At 34.9% G+C, this 16,084-nt stretch overlaps 1 protein-coding gene and 1 pseudogene across 4 annotated transcripts in view; both read right to left on the bottom strand.

The window, feature by feature from the left end:
* Positions 1-16,084, bottom strand: part of RPRD2 (regulation of nuclear pre-mRNA domain containing 2) — a 71,630-nt gene that overhangs the window by 39,499 nt on the left and 16,047 nt on the right. For all 4 annotated transcript variants that reach the window (XM_010996721.3, XM_010996722.3, XM_064477717.1 and 1 more), the window contains exon 2: positions 2,510-2,639. In XM_010996721.3, coding sequence (XP_010995023.1) covers positions 2,510-2,639 — 130 coding nt within the window. The remainder of the gene's footprint in view (positions 1-2,509; positions 2,640-16,084) is intronic.
* Positions 5,595-7,276, bottom strand: LOC135318953 (protein farnesyltransferase/geranylgeranyltransferase type-1 subunit alpha-like; annotated as a pseudogene).

Below are 16,084 nucleotides of genomic sequence, written 5' to 3'. Positions count from 1 at the left end.
CCATTGTTGTTCTATACTGAACTTGAATCTGGCTATTTAAGTGAACTCTTATCAGTTGATTATATGGAGGCCAGGGGTTGGCAAACTATAAGCCTCAGGCCAAATCTGGCCAGATGCTTGTTTTGTAAGTAAAGTTTTATTAGAACACACCCACACCCATTTGCTTATGTACCGTCTCTGGCTGCCTTTATGCTAGAATGGCAGAGTTGAGAGGAGAAGCAACAGAAATCCTAGGCCTGCAAAGCCTAAAATACTATCAGGCCTTTTATAGAAAAAGATGGCCCATCCCTGAGCAGGTAATCATATTAATCTGTAAATAATTCTATCTCTTCTAAATTCATTCCTCTTATTATTTATTTAGGAATGAATGGGATCACAGCATAATGGTGAATAGTAATGATAATAGAGAGCATCTCTGTCTTGGAATGCTTTTATTATTTCACCATTAAGTCTGATATTTTCTATAGGCTTCTGAAGATATCCTTCACTGAATTAAAAAAGATTTTCAGAGCTTAAAATTTTAATTTAAATGACTGTACTTTATTCTGAGCATTCCTACTTTCATCTGTGAAATAGTAATCTAAAGCAGTTATTTTAAAAAATATCTTGGGGGTGTGCGGTATAGCTCAGCGGTAGAGCACATGCTGGGTGTGCACAAAGTCCTGGGTTCAATCCCCAGTGCTCTGTTAGGGAGGAAACATTAGAAATTAAAAAAAAAAACCCAAATACATAAACAACAAGTTCATACTGTATAGCACAGGGAACTATATTCAGTATCTTGTAGTGACTTATGGAGAAAAAGAATATGAAAGCAATGTTAAGTGTGTTCATGTATGACTGAAGCATTGTGCTGTGCACCAGAGATTGACACAACATTGTCAACTAACTATACTTCAATATACATGTACCCAAAAAACCCTAAAAATATCTTTACATGGTAAAATAAAAGCTGACAATCCCATATTAATCCACTAACTAGGACATGAAATCTAAGAAACACTAGGTTAAGTTTTTAAGACTATAACGGTATTTACAGCAGAAACTCTAAGTGGAGATCATTCAATACCCTGCTTTTCTTACTCAAAATCACACTGGATTTATTTATGTAAAGAGCAACACAGACTAGTGGTTAGGTGTCAGAGGACATAAGCTTTGAGGTCTAGACAGGTTTGGATAGGAATTCTGCCAAACACTCCACCCTCCTGGACCCTGTAGCTGTGCGAGATCTCTAAATTAGGTTCCTCCTCTTTAATGTGAGCATAATAGCAGTAGCCACTTTAAATGCTCTTCTTGGAATTAAATGACCTGAAGCACACAAAGCACTCTGTATAGTATGTGGTCAATTATGAGTGTTCAATAAATGTTAGGTGCTATTCCTATTTTATATACTTCTGACATGTGTATAAACCTTTATTACTCGTACATGCAAGTAGGACCACATTTTAATATTTTGTAATACCAAAGTAGACATCTCAAATTAACTTCCAAAGGAAGAAACAAGGCGGGAGGGTATAGCTTGGTGGTAGAGTTCAGTTTGTTGCAGAAACACCTTGCTAAGCGTGCGCAAGGTCCTGAGTTCAATCCCCAGTACCTCCATTAAATAAAAATAAACCAAATTATCTCCCTTCCAAAGGGGAAAAAAAAAGGAAGAAGCAAAGATTATTTAGTTCCAACTTGGTTAATACTAACAAGTGGATCAATAACAGAGAATATTCACATATTCATACAAGTGCATATTATGCTAATAAATACTTAATTGGAAGAATTATTTAGCTATTTTGATTCTTCCATGTAATTGCTTATCCTCCAATTACGTAGATGTGTGTACTTTCTGCACCAAACAACTTACAAATATGAATGAAAACAAGGAAAACACTATTCTATTGGGGGAGGAGGTAACTGTGTTTGTTTATTTATTTTAATGGAGGCACTGGGGATTGAACCTAGAATCTTGAGCATGCTAAGCACGCGCTCTACCACTGAGCTATACTCCACAGCCCAGGGAAACACTATTTATACAGGGCAAAATTAAGATCAAACGTAAGTATTCCAGAAAAGGAAATGTTGGATACAATTTTGCTAAGAATGGAGAATCAATATAAGGTCAAGAATAAATGTTTTATTTCTCCTTAATTACACGGATTTCAAGGAGGGGGCAAGATTTCAGAAAGACTCTGAAACAACTGAAAGTGTAAAAAAACCCCACAAAAATAGAAGCAGCAGTTAGAAAGAAGTACAGTCAGTGGCCGTGACCAGGAAATACATACAATCAAGTTAGGAGAGAAGAGGCAGAGCCTAAACAGCAGACAAGTTTTCAAAGGGGAAGAAAGAGTTTTTAAAAGAAAAATGTATTACCAAGAAAGTTACAATGAACAATGTGGAAAAAATATCCTTAGATTGTCAAGCATGTGCAACTATTACAGTTCTTACACTAAAAAGGGTAAAAAGGGAAACTAAAATTTTAAATTGTCTAAGCTTAGATCCCAAAGAGCAGTAAGAATTTACTTACTTCACTAGAGCAGCTGCTTCGGGAAGCACATCAGCAAACGATTCCCGGAATATGATCGCATTTTTCCTTTTGCAGTTCTGTATGACATCGTTGGCAAGGTAAAAGAGATTCAAACGGTGGGGATAGGCAGCTGGCACGACAAAAGACAATAAACAGAAATCGAATGAGTCAATTTATGCTTAGTGCAATGTATTCCAAATACGAATACAAATTCAAATTGTGTATCTGCTATTACATGCATGGATGATGAATAAACAAATGAACTAATGGATCAAATTACTGAACCTTGAAATTATGGTAATGCCTAAAAACCTTGACAGCTTCAGATTAAGTTTCTCTTAAAGGTATTCCTTGAGCAGATTTCTACTCATTTTGTTCGTGTTTGGCACTAAAAAACTTACTGGCTCTGGAGAAGCTAAAATAAAACAAAATTGTTCTCCCAAACATCTGGGGAGATAAAAAAATGAGCTGGAGCAGTTCAATTTGTTGGCAAACACACCAGGGTTGGTGGAAAGAGCATGGGCTTTAGAATCCAATCAGAATGTGACCTTAGGCAAGTAAATTAGTTAAGTAAATTCTTAATCTCCTATACATTATTATTGTACATAAACTCTTTTCATCAACCAAACCAGATACCACTCAGAGACACCTAAGTCCTCCTCATGTACTGGAAGAGACGCTCTGCTGCCACTTTCATCACTGGGTGAGTGTTCTGGGAGATAAATAATTTGATCCATAAACACACCTAAATCAACCTTTTTTCAAAAGTCTAGGACAAGGTCCAATCAATTTATTATCTGGAACCCTGAGTAAAGCCACCCCAAATTTCATTATTATCGTGGACAATTTTAATGTCCAAATAGATGATTCATCACATTTTTTAGTCTCACTTTTCTGACCTCAAATTCAGCAACCTCCAAAAACCACTTCTTTCTATATCTTTTTTTTTTTTTTTAAATGGAGGTGCTGGGGATTGAACCCAGGACTTTGTGCATGCTAAGCATGTGCTGTACCACTGAGCTATTACCTGCCCCTTTTCTACATTTTAAAATCACCCTTTCTGACCACAACCTCCCACTTCCATTATATCTGTCCTTCAATTTCACCAAGATCTCAGTTCTTTGTTTTCTCTAACTCACATACAGTCTCTTCTGGTACTCAATTCTTTCTACCAATCCAGAGTCTTTCTGATCCATCATTTAAACAAGCAATATCAAAACTTTCATTTGCTTTTTGTCCCCCCAACAATTTAGCCTTTCTATCATGTGCATTCAACAAAATCCCAATCTGGATCAATCTAACAGAATGCCTTTACTGCACCTTTATTTCTGCTGAAGAAAAAATCATACTACCAGCAGGACTGAAACAAAACAAACTCAGTTCCTCCATTCATGAGCCCTCAGTGCTACAGATCTTCCACATGTCCTTAATCAGCATCCTCTCTCATTTGTTACAAGACCTATTTAAAAATTTTACCACTCTTGTCAAGCGCCCTATCTTACCACATTCTTTCTCATTCGGGAAATACGCTTAATATGCTACTTCACAGAGAAAGTAAAAATCATTAGATGGGAATTACATGCTCTCAAAAAGTGTATCCATATTTAAACTCATCCAGATCAATTTTCCTGAGTCAGTTAAGATCTTTCAGATTTAGGGATCTGAAAGAGTTTTCAGGGGATCTAAAATCTGTGTATTTTAGATACACTGTTTCTATTAACCCCGTAATTATAGGAGTTGACTTTTTTCCTGTACTTAAAAAAATATGCAGTTAGGAGCTTTACATAAATTACGCTACCTCGTTTATGTTACTCATCACTCCACTCAGACAGCAATTACCAAAGTTACCAATAAATTCCAACTTATTAAACCCAAAGGAGATTTTTTCCCACAAGACTTTCGGCACCCAGAATAATCTGTTACAGTAATTCCTCGTTTGGCTACTGTCATAACTATTCTCTTGGTTTTCCTCCTACCTGTCTGGTTCCTCCTCCATGTATATACACAGATGGGCACGTACAGGTAGGCAGCTCTGCCTGTGATCATCCTCCATTAAATGTTGATGCTCCCCAGGGTTCTCTCCTGAGCACTCTTCTCGATTCACCCATAGCATAGCGTTTTAAGATTTCAGGTTTGAAATCAGATAATCTGTTCCATTACTGGCTCTGTCACTTAATAGTTATGGGGTCTTATATATTACTTAACTCTTCTGCATGTTATCTTCTTTTTCTTTGTAAAATGACAACCTCACAGGTTAAAGAATTAAATAAAACAATGTATGTAAAGCATTTAGGACAGTGTTTAGCCATAAAAAAGGAGAATGTTATCAGCATAATCATCCACTTCTAACTACCACCACCTACACATCATGACCCCCATACTCAGATTTCATGCCCGGACTTCCCTTTACCAGTCGATGTACACGTCTACTTCTAAGTTTCAGAGGTACCTGAACTTGATTGTTCAATATTTTATTAATAATCTTCCTTTTCTTCCATCTGTTACTCCTCTTGTGTTAAGCCAAAATTTTAGCTATCTTTTTTGACTCCTCTTCCTCCCTGCCTGACCCTCGACCTCTTTTGATAAATTCCCAAGTCCAGTCAATTTTGTCTCCAATAGTATTTGTCAAATTTATCCCCTTTTCTCCTTCTCTTCCTACTATTGCTCTTTGCTGGATTCACTGCCTTTAACCTGGACTACTACTGCAACACCCTCCTAGCTGGTTATCTTGCTTCTGGACTTGGTCTTCTCAAATTTATTCTCTACATTGTTGCTAAATTCATCTTCTAATATGGAAACACTATCCAGTTATTTCTTGTATCAAAGCTGTCAAGGATTTCCAACTGCTTACTAGAAAATGTCCGAACACCTTAGTCTCCATTTATATTCTGGATCTTACCTTCCCTCCCAGTCTTTTTTTTAAAAATTGTATTTATTTTTATTTTTTAGGCTATATCTATAATTTTATTACAAAACCATTCTTTTGGCATTAGTTGGTTACAGTGATAGCAAGATACTGGAGTGTGGCATAGCAGCTCGAATGTAACAATTGCATTCCCTGCTTTCTGAACCAAAATTTAAGTTACCTCATCTTCCTTAATACGAGTTACCTGCAATCAATAATGCTGCAAATCCTGACACACAAATCATTTAGGGAGGAGTTGATGCTAAGGGATTAGAGTAAATGTTGATAACACTACAAAAATTCCTTTATGCAATTCTGTTTCTTCTCCCTTCCCCCGAATTACTTTGCTTAAAAACAATCAAATTACCAAGAACTAGTCTGAACAGCACCAGCACCCAAGGAACATCACATTTAGTCCGTGTTAAAAAGCAGTACATTTGGAGGTGGGTCTCTTTCTGTGCTGTTTGCTTTGAAGGGATCTTCCAATATATCTCCAATATTGCTTTCTTACAGTGTCCTTTTCTTTAGCTAGGACTTCACGTAACTCTAACGGTTTATTGAGAATGTCTTCCTTGTCACATTGGTTTTTCAGCATGTCTTCAAAGATATCCACAAGAAAGGCAATTAGGTAGGGGGGGACTGTGACTTGGTTGTAAATCAAGTAACTGATAACAGATTGGGATATTCGTAAAGACCATGATCCCGCAAAGATCCCTTTCAAACAGTTACATGCACTTTGATCATGTGGTACTAGTTTGATCATTTCCAGAGAGTACTGGACTTCTCTCCCCAGTATAGCATGATCATTGTAGCCAGTGGTGTTAGAAATTACAAAGTATCTTTGGCTTCAGACAATTTCTCACATCCTCATGAGAAGCTGGTCTACATACTGCAGCTCATTAACCCAAAGTTTAAATTACTGAATAACCTGCACAGCCTCTCCCTTCCAGTCTTACCCCTTCCCCTTCAAATTCAGTTTCACCTTTAATGAATTACTCACAGTTCCCAGAAACCTTGTTCTCTCTCTCACACAGAATTTTCCTTTTCTATGATAACCCATCCTATTCTACTCACCCATAGGAAAAAGTCCAAAAATTTTCACTTATTTGATGTCAGATTCTGACCCCCCTCTACCCCATCTCTACTTCTTCCAAAAACAAATCACCCCAAACTATTTTATTACCACTTCTCCCCTGTGCAAAGCCTCCACTCTACTCAGAGCACTGCAGGAATTCAGGAGGATGCAACACTGTATACTGACTACACTTAAATTAACCACCACCACCACAACAACAAAAAGGCAATTTGCAGAACAATGAAGAACTATAAAAGAACTCTGGGGAAAAGCAGACTTTTCCTTTGATATATAGTCTATTAAATTCTGACCTTTAGATTATCTTCACATTGGTTCTTAATAAATTGGCTAACCTCAAAAAAAAAAAAAAATCAGAAGGAATGAGAGAAATTGGCTTAGGTAGTCTGGGAAGATGTCTTATGGCAGGAGAATTTGAGAAGGCCCATTTTAAATATCTTTCAAACTCTCCATAACCTAGTTCTTGCTTACCTGTTTAGACTCTCTTCCTTAAAGCTCCAGTTTATAAAGCCACATTTTGTTTTTATCTCCAAGCCCCACCTTCTTCCCTTGCCACCCATATCAATAGGCTAATTCTCTTTCTTCAAGTCTCAGCTTATCTATCGTATCTTCCATGAAGCTTCCACTGACTCTGCAAGACTATGCCTTTAGTGCTCCCTAAACTTAAAACCCCTGTCATAACACTTACCATACTGTAGTGCACTTGCCTGCATCCTCCACTAGAGCATAAGCTACCCGAAGGCTGGGAGTCTGTCTTGTTTACTGCCATGTCCTCAATGACATTATCTGACAGGTGTTCAGTGTCTGATAGGTGCTCAATTAAATTAGTTAAATGTTTGATGAAAAAGTTAAATTTTCATAGGCAAGAGGGAAGGGGATGAGCACTCCATGAGAACAAGTCATGAGCAAAGGTACTGAACAGGACTGTGCAATGAGTGTCTTGTTTTGGAGAAGGGAAAAATCTAGGCTAGAATTTTAAGTTTATTTTTAAAATATTTCTATAGCACTTTTATTTGCTAGGTACTATTCTAAAAATGATACAAATATTGACTGGTATTCTTACAACAGCCCTATTAGGTTAGTACTGTTATCTCTGGTATTTAAGAGACAGAATGAAGTAAACTGTCCAAAGTCACAGCAAGTAAGTGGTGAGGCTGGGATTGAAATACAGTTTGGCTCCAGAGTCTACATTCTTAAGTACTACTTATTTCTATTTCTAATTGACCAGGAAGGTCTGGGTGGGAGAATAGTTGGAGAATAGGCAAAGATGACAAATTCTGGTGGGACCTGAAAAACGAACTAGAAAGTTTCAGCCTTTATTCTATGGCTAATAAGAAGTCATGAAAAGCTTTCACATAGAATGTTTTAGAAAAAGCAGGAAATAATTTTGTTACAAATAAAAAGAGCTAATAACACTGCAAGGTGTAATCAGAAAAATCCAGGTAAGATATTACGCAGGACAACTGGCCCAGTCTTATCAACAAATCAATGGCATAAAATGCACTGCAGAGATTAAGAGACTCATGGGACATCGCAATCTGATGTAATTAATTTCCGTCCCTAAACTGGATTGGATATTGGTTTGGACTAACCAGCTGTAAATGAAATTTTTGATCAACTGAAGAAATGTGAATGTGGTCTGGGGTTAGATGAAATGAAAATTTACTGAAGTGGAAACAAAGAAATCATCAACTGGAAAAAAAAAAAAAACAGTTACAGAATGATCTTATGTCAGAAAAAAAAAACCTGAGAAAGAGATCAGAAAGGTTATGGAATTAAGCTTTAATAGTACTGATCACTATTTTTCCCCTTTGCATGCCTGTATTCTAATTTTCTATAATACATATTTGCTGCTTCCATAACAGATTATTAAAGAAATACAATCATTTTTGCCCAAAAAGTTTAACTGGTTGTCTTGAAGTAATTTTTATAATTTTTATTTTAGCCTGGACCTGTCTGAACTGCAAACTCAAATATCCAACTGCCTACCCAACATCCCTCTCGGATGTCTAATACACAGCCAAGGTCAACATGTGGCATTCTGAGATCCTCCTCTTATCTGTCTCCCTCTACAGTCTTCCCTATCTCAGTAAATGGCATTTCTTCTGGTGGCAGTGTTCAGTCAAAAATCTTGAGCCATCCTTGACTCCTCTCTCTTTCACACTCGATCTCCAGCCTCACAATGCAGATCTCATTAATGCTACCTTTGAAATATATGCAGATTTAGGAAGTTAAAAATGCGGAAAGAAAGAAGGTTAGAATAAACCCTGTGGTGCTGGATTGTAACTGGAAGTCTTGGTATGAATTCATAGTTACATACAGAAAACATGCAGTGAATAAATGTGTATGTGTGTGTATAAATACCAACTACTTCCTAAATCTCTCCACTGAAGAGGCCTAGAAGTAATAATATGCTAGGTACCTAATACCTAGATCTTAGCTTCTAAGAGGAACCAGGGCTTCTTGGAGAAATGGCTGATTCCAGGCCAGGAAAGTATAAGAGCTTAGAACACCTTGTAAGAGAAAGCAAAAAAGTGTCGAAAGAATGATGTCAAAAGGACACACGCACATAAACAACAAGTTCATACTGTTCAACACTATACAGTATGAACTATATTCACAATAATCTATCTTACTCTCCACACTTTATACTTCTCTAATAGGTAGAGTAGGAAAGGGTAACTTGTGAGAAACCAATGTATTAACCAGGATATCATATGATATTTCAATAACAATGCCATCACCACCTACAATGCATAGGTGAAATCAGGAGTTGTAAAATTATATATTCACCAAAAACTTACAGAAGAACTAATTTCCATAAAACTATTATAATATATGTCAGCCAATCAATTGTCACAGTTAGGTACTATGCCCTGAGTTTTTTCTCCATCGATCTAATAAGTATAGAAAAATTTCCAAGAAGCAGTATAGTATGGCCCAGTGTAGTAATTCCCAAATTCTGGCTGTGGCCTATGATGAAATTTCCACAGTTTGCAGAGAAATGAGAAGAATAAGTACATAGCTTATTTTTTCCTAAAGCAAAATATATCCAAGTTAAAAGGTTGTTCCTTATCATCATCTTTCTACTTTTCTGGTAATTAAAATATCTTTATGAAATGAAAGTAACAATTTTAATGTTCTTAACTGGCAATATGAACAATCCTATTTCAACACCTTTAGATTTTATTTTCTCAAATTGATTGGCCCACATCTAGAAACTACTAGTCCAACAGATCTTCTTTGATCCTGATTCACTGTGAGCTGCCAAAATAAATGAATGTTTAAATACTTCAAGTGCTTATTTTGCCTCTCACAAACAATAATTAGACTTGTGTTTTAACTATGCTGGGAAAATTCCTTTCTTGAGATTATATGGACCCATGATCTGTGGGTCACAAAAATGCAAGAAGCAGCATTAGTGTATAAAGACAGAATTTTATTTATCCCAAGAACTCAAGGGTGGCTTTACCTTAGAAAATCTATAAACATTATTCACTATATTTACAGAAAAACTCTTGACAAAATTCAGTGCCCACTGTTAGCAAATAACAGTTTCCTTATTAGAAATAAAAAGGAATCACATAACCTGATTAAGAAGTCTTAAATACAAAGAGTGAAGTACCATCAGGGGAAGACTATATATAGCAGATCAATTCTTCAACACTGATCACTAGATTCAATACAATTACAGTCAATGATTTTTGGAAAAATCAACAAGCTGATTCTCTAAAATTTAAATGGAAAGACAAAAGACTCAGAAGAGCCAAAAAAATTTTTAAAATTTTGTTGGAGGATTCACACTACCTGATCTCAAAATAAGATGCAGTAACCAAGGCAATGAACTATTAGCAAAAGGACAGACACACGATCAATGGGACAAGACAGAGTTCAGAAACAATCTCATATGGTTAATTGATTTTTGACAAAGGTGCACAGGAAATTCAATAGAGAAATGAAGAAAGGGCAGTCTTTTCAATAAACGGCATTGGAACAGTTAGACATCCACTAAAAAAATTAAACTTGAACCACAACTCATACATACCATTTTAAAAATTAACTCAAAATGCAATTATAAACTCTAAATTTAAAACCTAACTACAAAACTTCTAGGAGTTGAATGTCTGCAGGGCCTGTACTTCTGTTCCTTTTTCATTCCTGTTATTAGTAATTTACACCCTCTTTTTTCCCCCTTTGTCTGGCTAAAGATTTGTCAATTTTATTGATCATGTCAAAGTTTTGATGGGGTTTTAAATGGGAAACAAATTAGCAGAATATACTTGTAAAGTCAAACAGCTGTGACCCTTCAATCCAGCAATTCCTTTCATACACATGTGCCCCAGGATACAGGTCCAAAAGAACCCACAGTAGCATTATTCATCACAGAGAAATAACTATAATATAGGCTGAATCCTAAATAGTTAGAATCTCTTGAATGATAAATCACAGAGATTATTTTTAATTTGATGAGATCTTACGTAACATGGCAAGGACATCCACTTGGATATGAAAAACAGCCTTGTTTAAAATTCTAAAGATAAAAAATTATTTCAAACTAATATTCAGCCACAAAGTTCATGTTAATAAAAGCAAATACACATACATGATCACACGTGTGGCTGCTAAACCAACTTTTTCAGGTTTCCTACTTCTTAAGCCAATAAGGGTTAGTATTTTTCATGGACACTTTTCTCCATTTCTCTAAGGCTTTCAAAATTACTAATGTAAAGTTGAACATGTATTTGTAATTTTAAAAAATTTCTTTATCTATATATCTAGTCTTCTTTTAAGAACACACTGGATAAAGAAAATGTGATATACATATATACATCTCATCCACACAATGGAACATTATTCAGCCTTAACAAAGGACAGAAACTGACACATGCCGTGATATGAATGAACCATGAAGAGACGTTATGCTAAGTAAAATAAACCAATCACAAAAGGACAATACTGTGTCATTCCACTTATATGAGGTACCTAGAGTAGTCAAATTCACAGAGACAGAAGGTGGTTGCTAGGGGATGAGTGATGGGAGGAATGAGGAGTTACTGTTTAATGAGTACAGAATTTCATTTTGGCAAAATGAAAAAATGTTCTGCAGATGAATGGTGGTGGTTGCACAACAGTGTTAATGTACACAAGAAATACATAAGAAATTATTAATAATGGAACTGGGCATAGAGAGGAAGGTGAAGGGTAATTTACTTTTCACTTTGTAACACATGTATTGTTTGATTTATAGTTACCATGTACTTTTATAATAATACAGTAGTTTAAAAAACAAACTAGTTAATGGCTCCCTAATATATGGAAGTGACTCTCATTTGAAAATAACTCTCCTTAACTACATAATCCATTATAGCCACCTCCTCATTTTTTACCTTTCCATCTCAAATACTTGGAACTATCTACTATAATGGCCAGATGTCTGGCCATGGCCTCATCTATGACTATTTATTTAAAAAGTCTGTATGTCATTAAATATTGAACATATCAAAAAAGTGTGCAACTTATGAACTGACATTCTTCTATAAAGAGCTTTTCCTTCTTGCCCCTCCCTTGTCTCTTTCTCTTTCCTTTTAAAGAATGTAACTATGGACTCAGGGATGTTTTTCTTCATTCATTACTGTCATTATCCTTTTTGATGTGCAAACTGTCCCACAGCCAGTAAAATCCCTTTCAAGCCACCTTTTGATATGATTTCATTCATATTTGAGCTCTTCTGAGAACTTCATGCCCTCTGGCCAAAGATGTTTATTCCATGGGCCTGATGTTTTCTTTATAGGAAGGTTTTATAAACTACTAATTCAATCTGGTTAGTACTTACAGAACTATTTAAGCTTTCTAATTTTCTTGGATCATTAATATTTTTAAGGAATTTGTCCATTTCATCTGAGTGTTCAAATTTATTGGCATAAGCTGTTCAAGTGATTTTTAAATTTCTACTTTACCCGTAGTCATGGCTGTTTTCCATTCCTACTATTGTTTATTTATGCTTCCTTTTTTTCTTCCTTGATCAATCTTGACAAAGGTTTATCTTTTATTGGGCTTTTTAAAGAAGCAAGTTTTCTCTTTGTTGATCTTTTCTATTTTATCTTTAAATTTACTCTACTTATTCTTTCCTCTTATTTCTACCTCCTCCTTCCTTCTTTCTAGTTTCCTTGGGCCTACTCTGTTGTTATCTTTTTTTTTTTTTTAACAAAAGATACTTAGCTTATTAATTTTCACTCTCGCATTTTAGATTATAAATTACCCTCAACTAAAGCTTTACTGCATCCCAGCCCAGACCTCTTAATCTTAACTCAAGAGCCATATACCTATCTGTCTAACATGACATCTCCACTGAAGTATCTAAAAAACATCTTAAGTATCTAAAAGACATCTCAAACTCAACACGTTAAAAACTAAACACTTGATCTCCCCCAAATCTTGTCCACTCAAAGCCTTCATCATTTAGTTAATGACAACCCCATCTTTCTATCATTTAGGACACAAATCTTGACATTATCTTTAATTCCGCTCTCTTCCTCATACTGTCAGCAATCTGTTCAATCTTCAAAATGCAGCCAAAAATCATTTCCTTCTTATTACCTTTATCCCTGGCACTGGAGTTTAAGCCACTATCATCTCTCACCTGGACTATTTACATTATTCTTACAATAGGTCCCTCTGCCTCTGTCTATTTGTCCTTTATTTAGTCAATTTGTCCTTTAGTCAATGGCAGTGGAGGATTCTTTTAAAAGGTAAATGAGAGTATGTTATTCTTTGCTTGAAACCCTCCAATGGTCACCCCTTCCACTATGAGTGAAAGCCAAGGACTTCTGCCCTCTGTGATCTGCTGTCTCCCTTATCTCTTCAGCCTCATCTGCTCTCACTGTCTTCCAGCCACACTGCTCTGGAACACTGCTCCTTGAACATACCAGACATACTCATACTTTCGGGTCTTAACTCTGTTTCCTTTACCTAGAATCCCCTTTCTCCAGATACCCACCTGGCTAGGTCTTCAGGTCTTTACTCAATTCTCACTCTCAGTGAAGCCTATTTTAAGTGCTTCTTTTAATACTGCAACCTGTCCCCCAATCTCCACTGTTGATTCCAGTGCCCTTTACCCTGCTCTTTTGATTTTTTTCCTATTAGACTTTATCATTTTCTATCATACTAGGTAATTTATTTTTTCATTATATTTATTGCTCCACAAGGTCAGAAATCTTGATGTATTCACTGATGGATTCCAAATGACAAACACACAGTAAGCATCAATAAAATGAGTCATTAGTTCTGATGTAGCATTCTTACTACTGTTCAGTGTTATGTATTTTTAAATTTCCACTATGATTTATTCTTTGATCTATCAGTTATTCAGAAATGCTCATTTTAATTCCCAAAGGGGAAATTTTTGTTTTGTTTACTAATGTCTATGTTAATAGTAGCACTATACAGTTAAAGAACATGAATCTGTATGATACAGAGTATCTGAAATTATATTAATCTTGCATTAGGGACCAGTACACATCATTAATTGGTTTAAATATTCCTTGTTTGTTCAAAAAGAATGCATTATATTTTCTAATTTTAGAGGATTCTCTCTTTCTGTGAGTCAATTAAATCAGATATGGTATAGTACAAATTCTCTATATTTTTACAAATTTTGTACCTGCTTAAACTACCAACAATTAAGAGTTACATTTTAACTTTCTTACTAGGATAATGAAGCTGATAAATTTTCCTTTTAGTAAAGAAATACTTCAGATATTACAAGCACGGTTCCAGGCTACCATAATAAAGTTCCAAATATCAAAATAAAGTGAGTCACGTGAATTTTTTGGTTTCCCAGTGCATATAAGTTATGTTTATACTATGCTGTAGTCTATTAAGTATGCAATAGCATTATGTCTAAAAAAAACCATATACACACCTTAATTTAAAAGTGCTGTTGGAAAAATGGCACCAATATATCTGCGTGATGCAGGGTTCCCACAAACCTTCAGTTTGTTAAAAAAAAAAATAGTATCTGTAAACTGCAATAAAACAAGGTAATCCTGTACACCAATGCATGCTTTATATATTGATATTATTTTATTGGGTGCACATAAATTTAGAACTGTTGTGTCTTCCTGGTACACTGAACATTTTGTCATTTTAGGGACTCTCTTTATCTCTAATGTTTTTTGTCTTAAAGTCTCATTTGTTACTCAATCAGCTACCGCAGTGGTATGTTTTTGTTTTGGGTTTGTAATTACCTTCTCCCTTTAATTTTTCCATTTTAAATATGTCTCTCTATATAGCTAGACTTCTTTTTAAATCAAAATTGATCACCTCTGTCTTTTAACTGATAGGATTATTATATTTATGATTGATATATTTGGACTTTTAAAAAGTTTTCTCTGCTTTTCCTATGTGTCATGGTTCTCTATTCGCCTTTCATACCTCTTTGGGAAGTTTGTTTTTAAACTGTTTTACCCCTTCTGGTGGCTGGAAATTATATATTATATTGCTAGTCATTTAGTAGCTACTCTTGACCAAAAAAAAAAAAAAAATATATATATATATATATATTTATATATATATATATATATTTATATATATATATAAAACAAAGTCTGAGTTAAAGAATATCTTAAACATTTCCTGTCCTTCAAAAAAAAAAATACAAGGATTTTAGAATATTTTCATTTCAAATCAATCTCTTCTTGGCCTACAATGTTATCTAGTATTTCAGTTATGACTTTTTTTTAAACTCCACAAATTAAACATTATTTTATACAGATAATGTTCATTTAGATTTGCTCTCATGGTTACCAATTTATTTGCCAAACACTGCATTTTTCTCTCTCAGCCCTTCCTCTTAAAATTATTTTCTTTCTTCCTTAAGTATATACCCATTAGAAGGTCATAAAGTGAAGATCTTTTGGTTTCCAGCTTTTGTCTTTCTGGAAATGACTTCATTTTGCCCTTGTTCTTAAAAAATAGCTTTGCTAGGTAGATAAATCTAGATTGGTAGTTGTTCTCTCTCTGCACTTTTGAATATTTTATCCCAATGTCTCCAGGCTTCCATTGTTACTACCAGTCTGTCATTTCTTGGCAAGCTACCTATCTGTTCTCTCTGTTTTTAAGGGCTTCTCTTAGAAAAGGGTGTTCTTCAGTTTAATTACAAAATGTACGGGCATAAATTTCTTTTTATTTAACCTCTTTCATATAATTCTACTTCCTATATATTCATGTCTTTCATTATTCTTCAAATTTCTCAGCCAGTATTCCTTCAAATATTGCCTGCTCTCTGTTCTTTCCTTCTAGGACTTCAATCACACATATGTTAAACTCACTATTACATCATTCCTATTAACTTATCTCTTGGCACTACATTCTGGAAAAGTAATTTAGATCCATCCTTCAGTTCATTCACTGAGATTTTAATTTCAACAATTATATTTTTCATCTCTAACAGTTCACTTTGGTTCTTTTGCAAATCTATAAAACCACATCTGAGGGTTTCATTTCTTGCTATATTTTCAATTCCATTTTTTATTAATTTAAACATTTTATACACCATTATTTTATATTTTGTATCTTA

This window comes from Camelus dromedarius, chromosome 23, assembly GCF_036321535.1.
Source record: "Camelus dromedarius isolate mCamDro1 chromosome 23, mCamDro1.pat, whole genome shotgun sequence".
NCBI classification, from domain to species: Eukaryota; Metazoa; Chordata; class Mammalia; order Artiodactyla; family Camelidae; genus Camelus; species Camelus dromedarius.
This window is presented reverse-complemented; position numbering and strand designations above follow the sequence as displayed.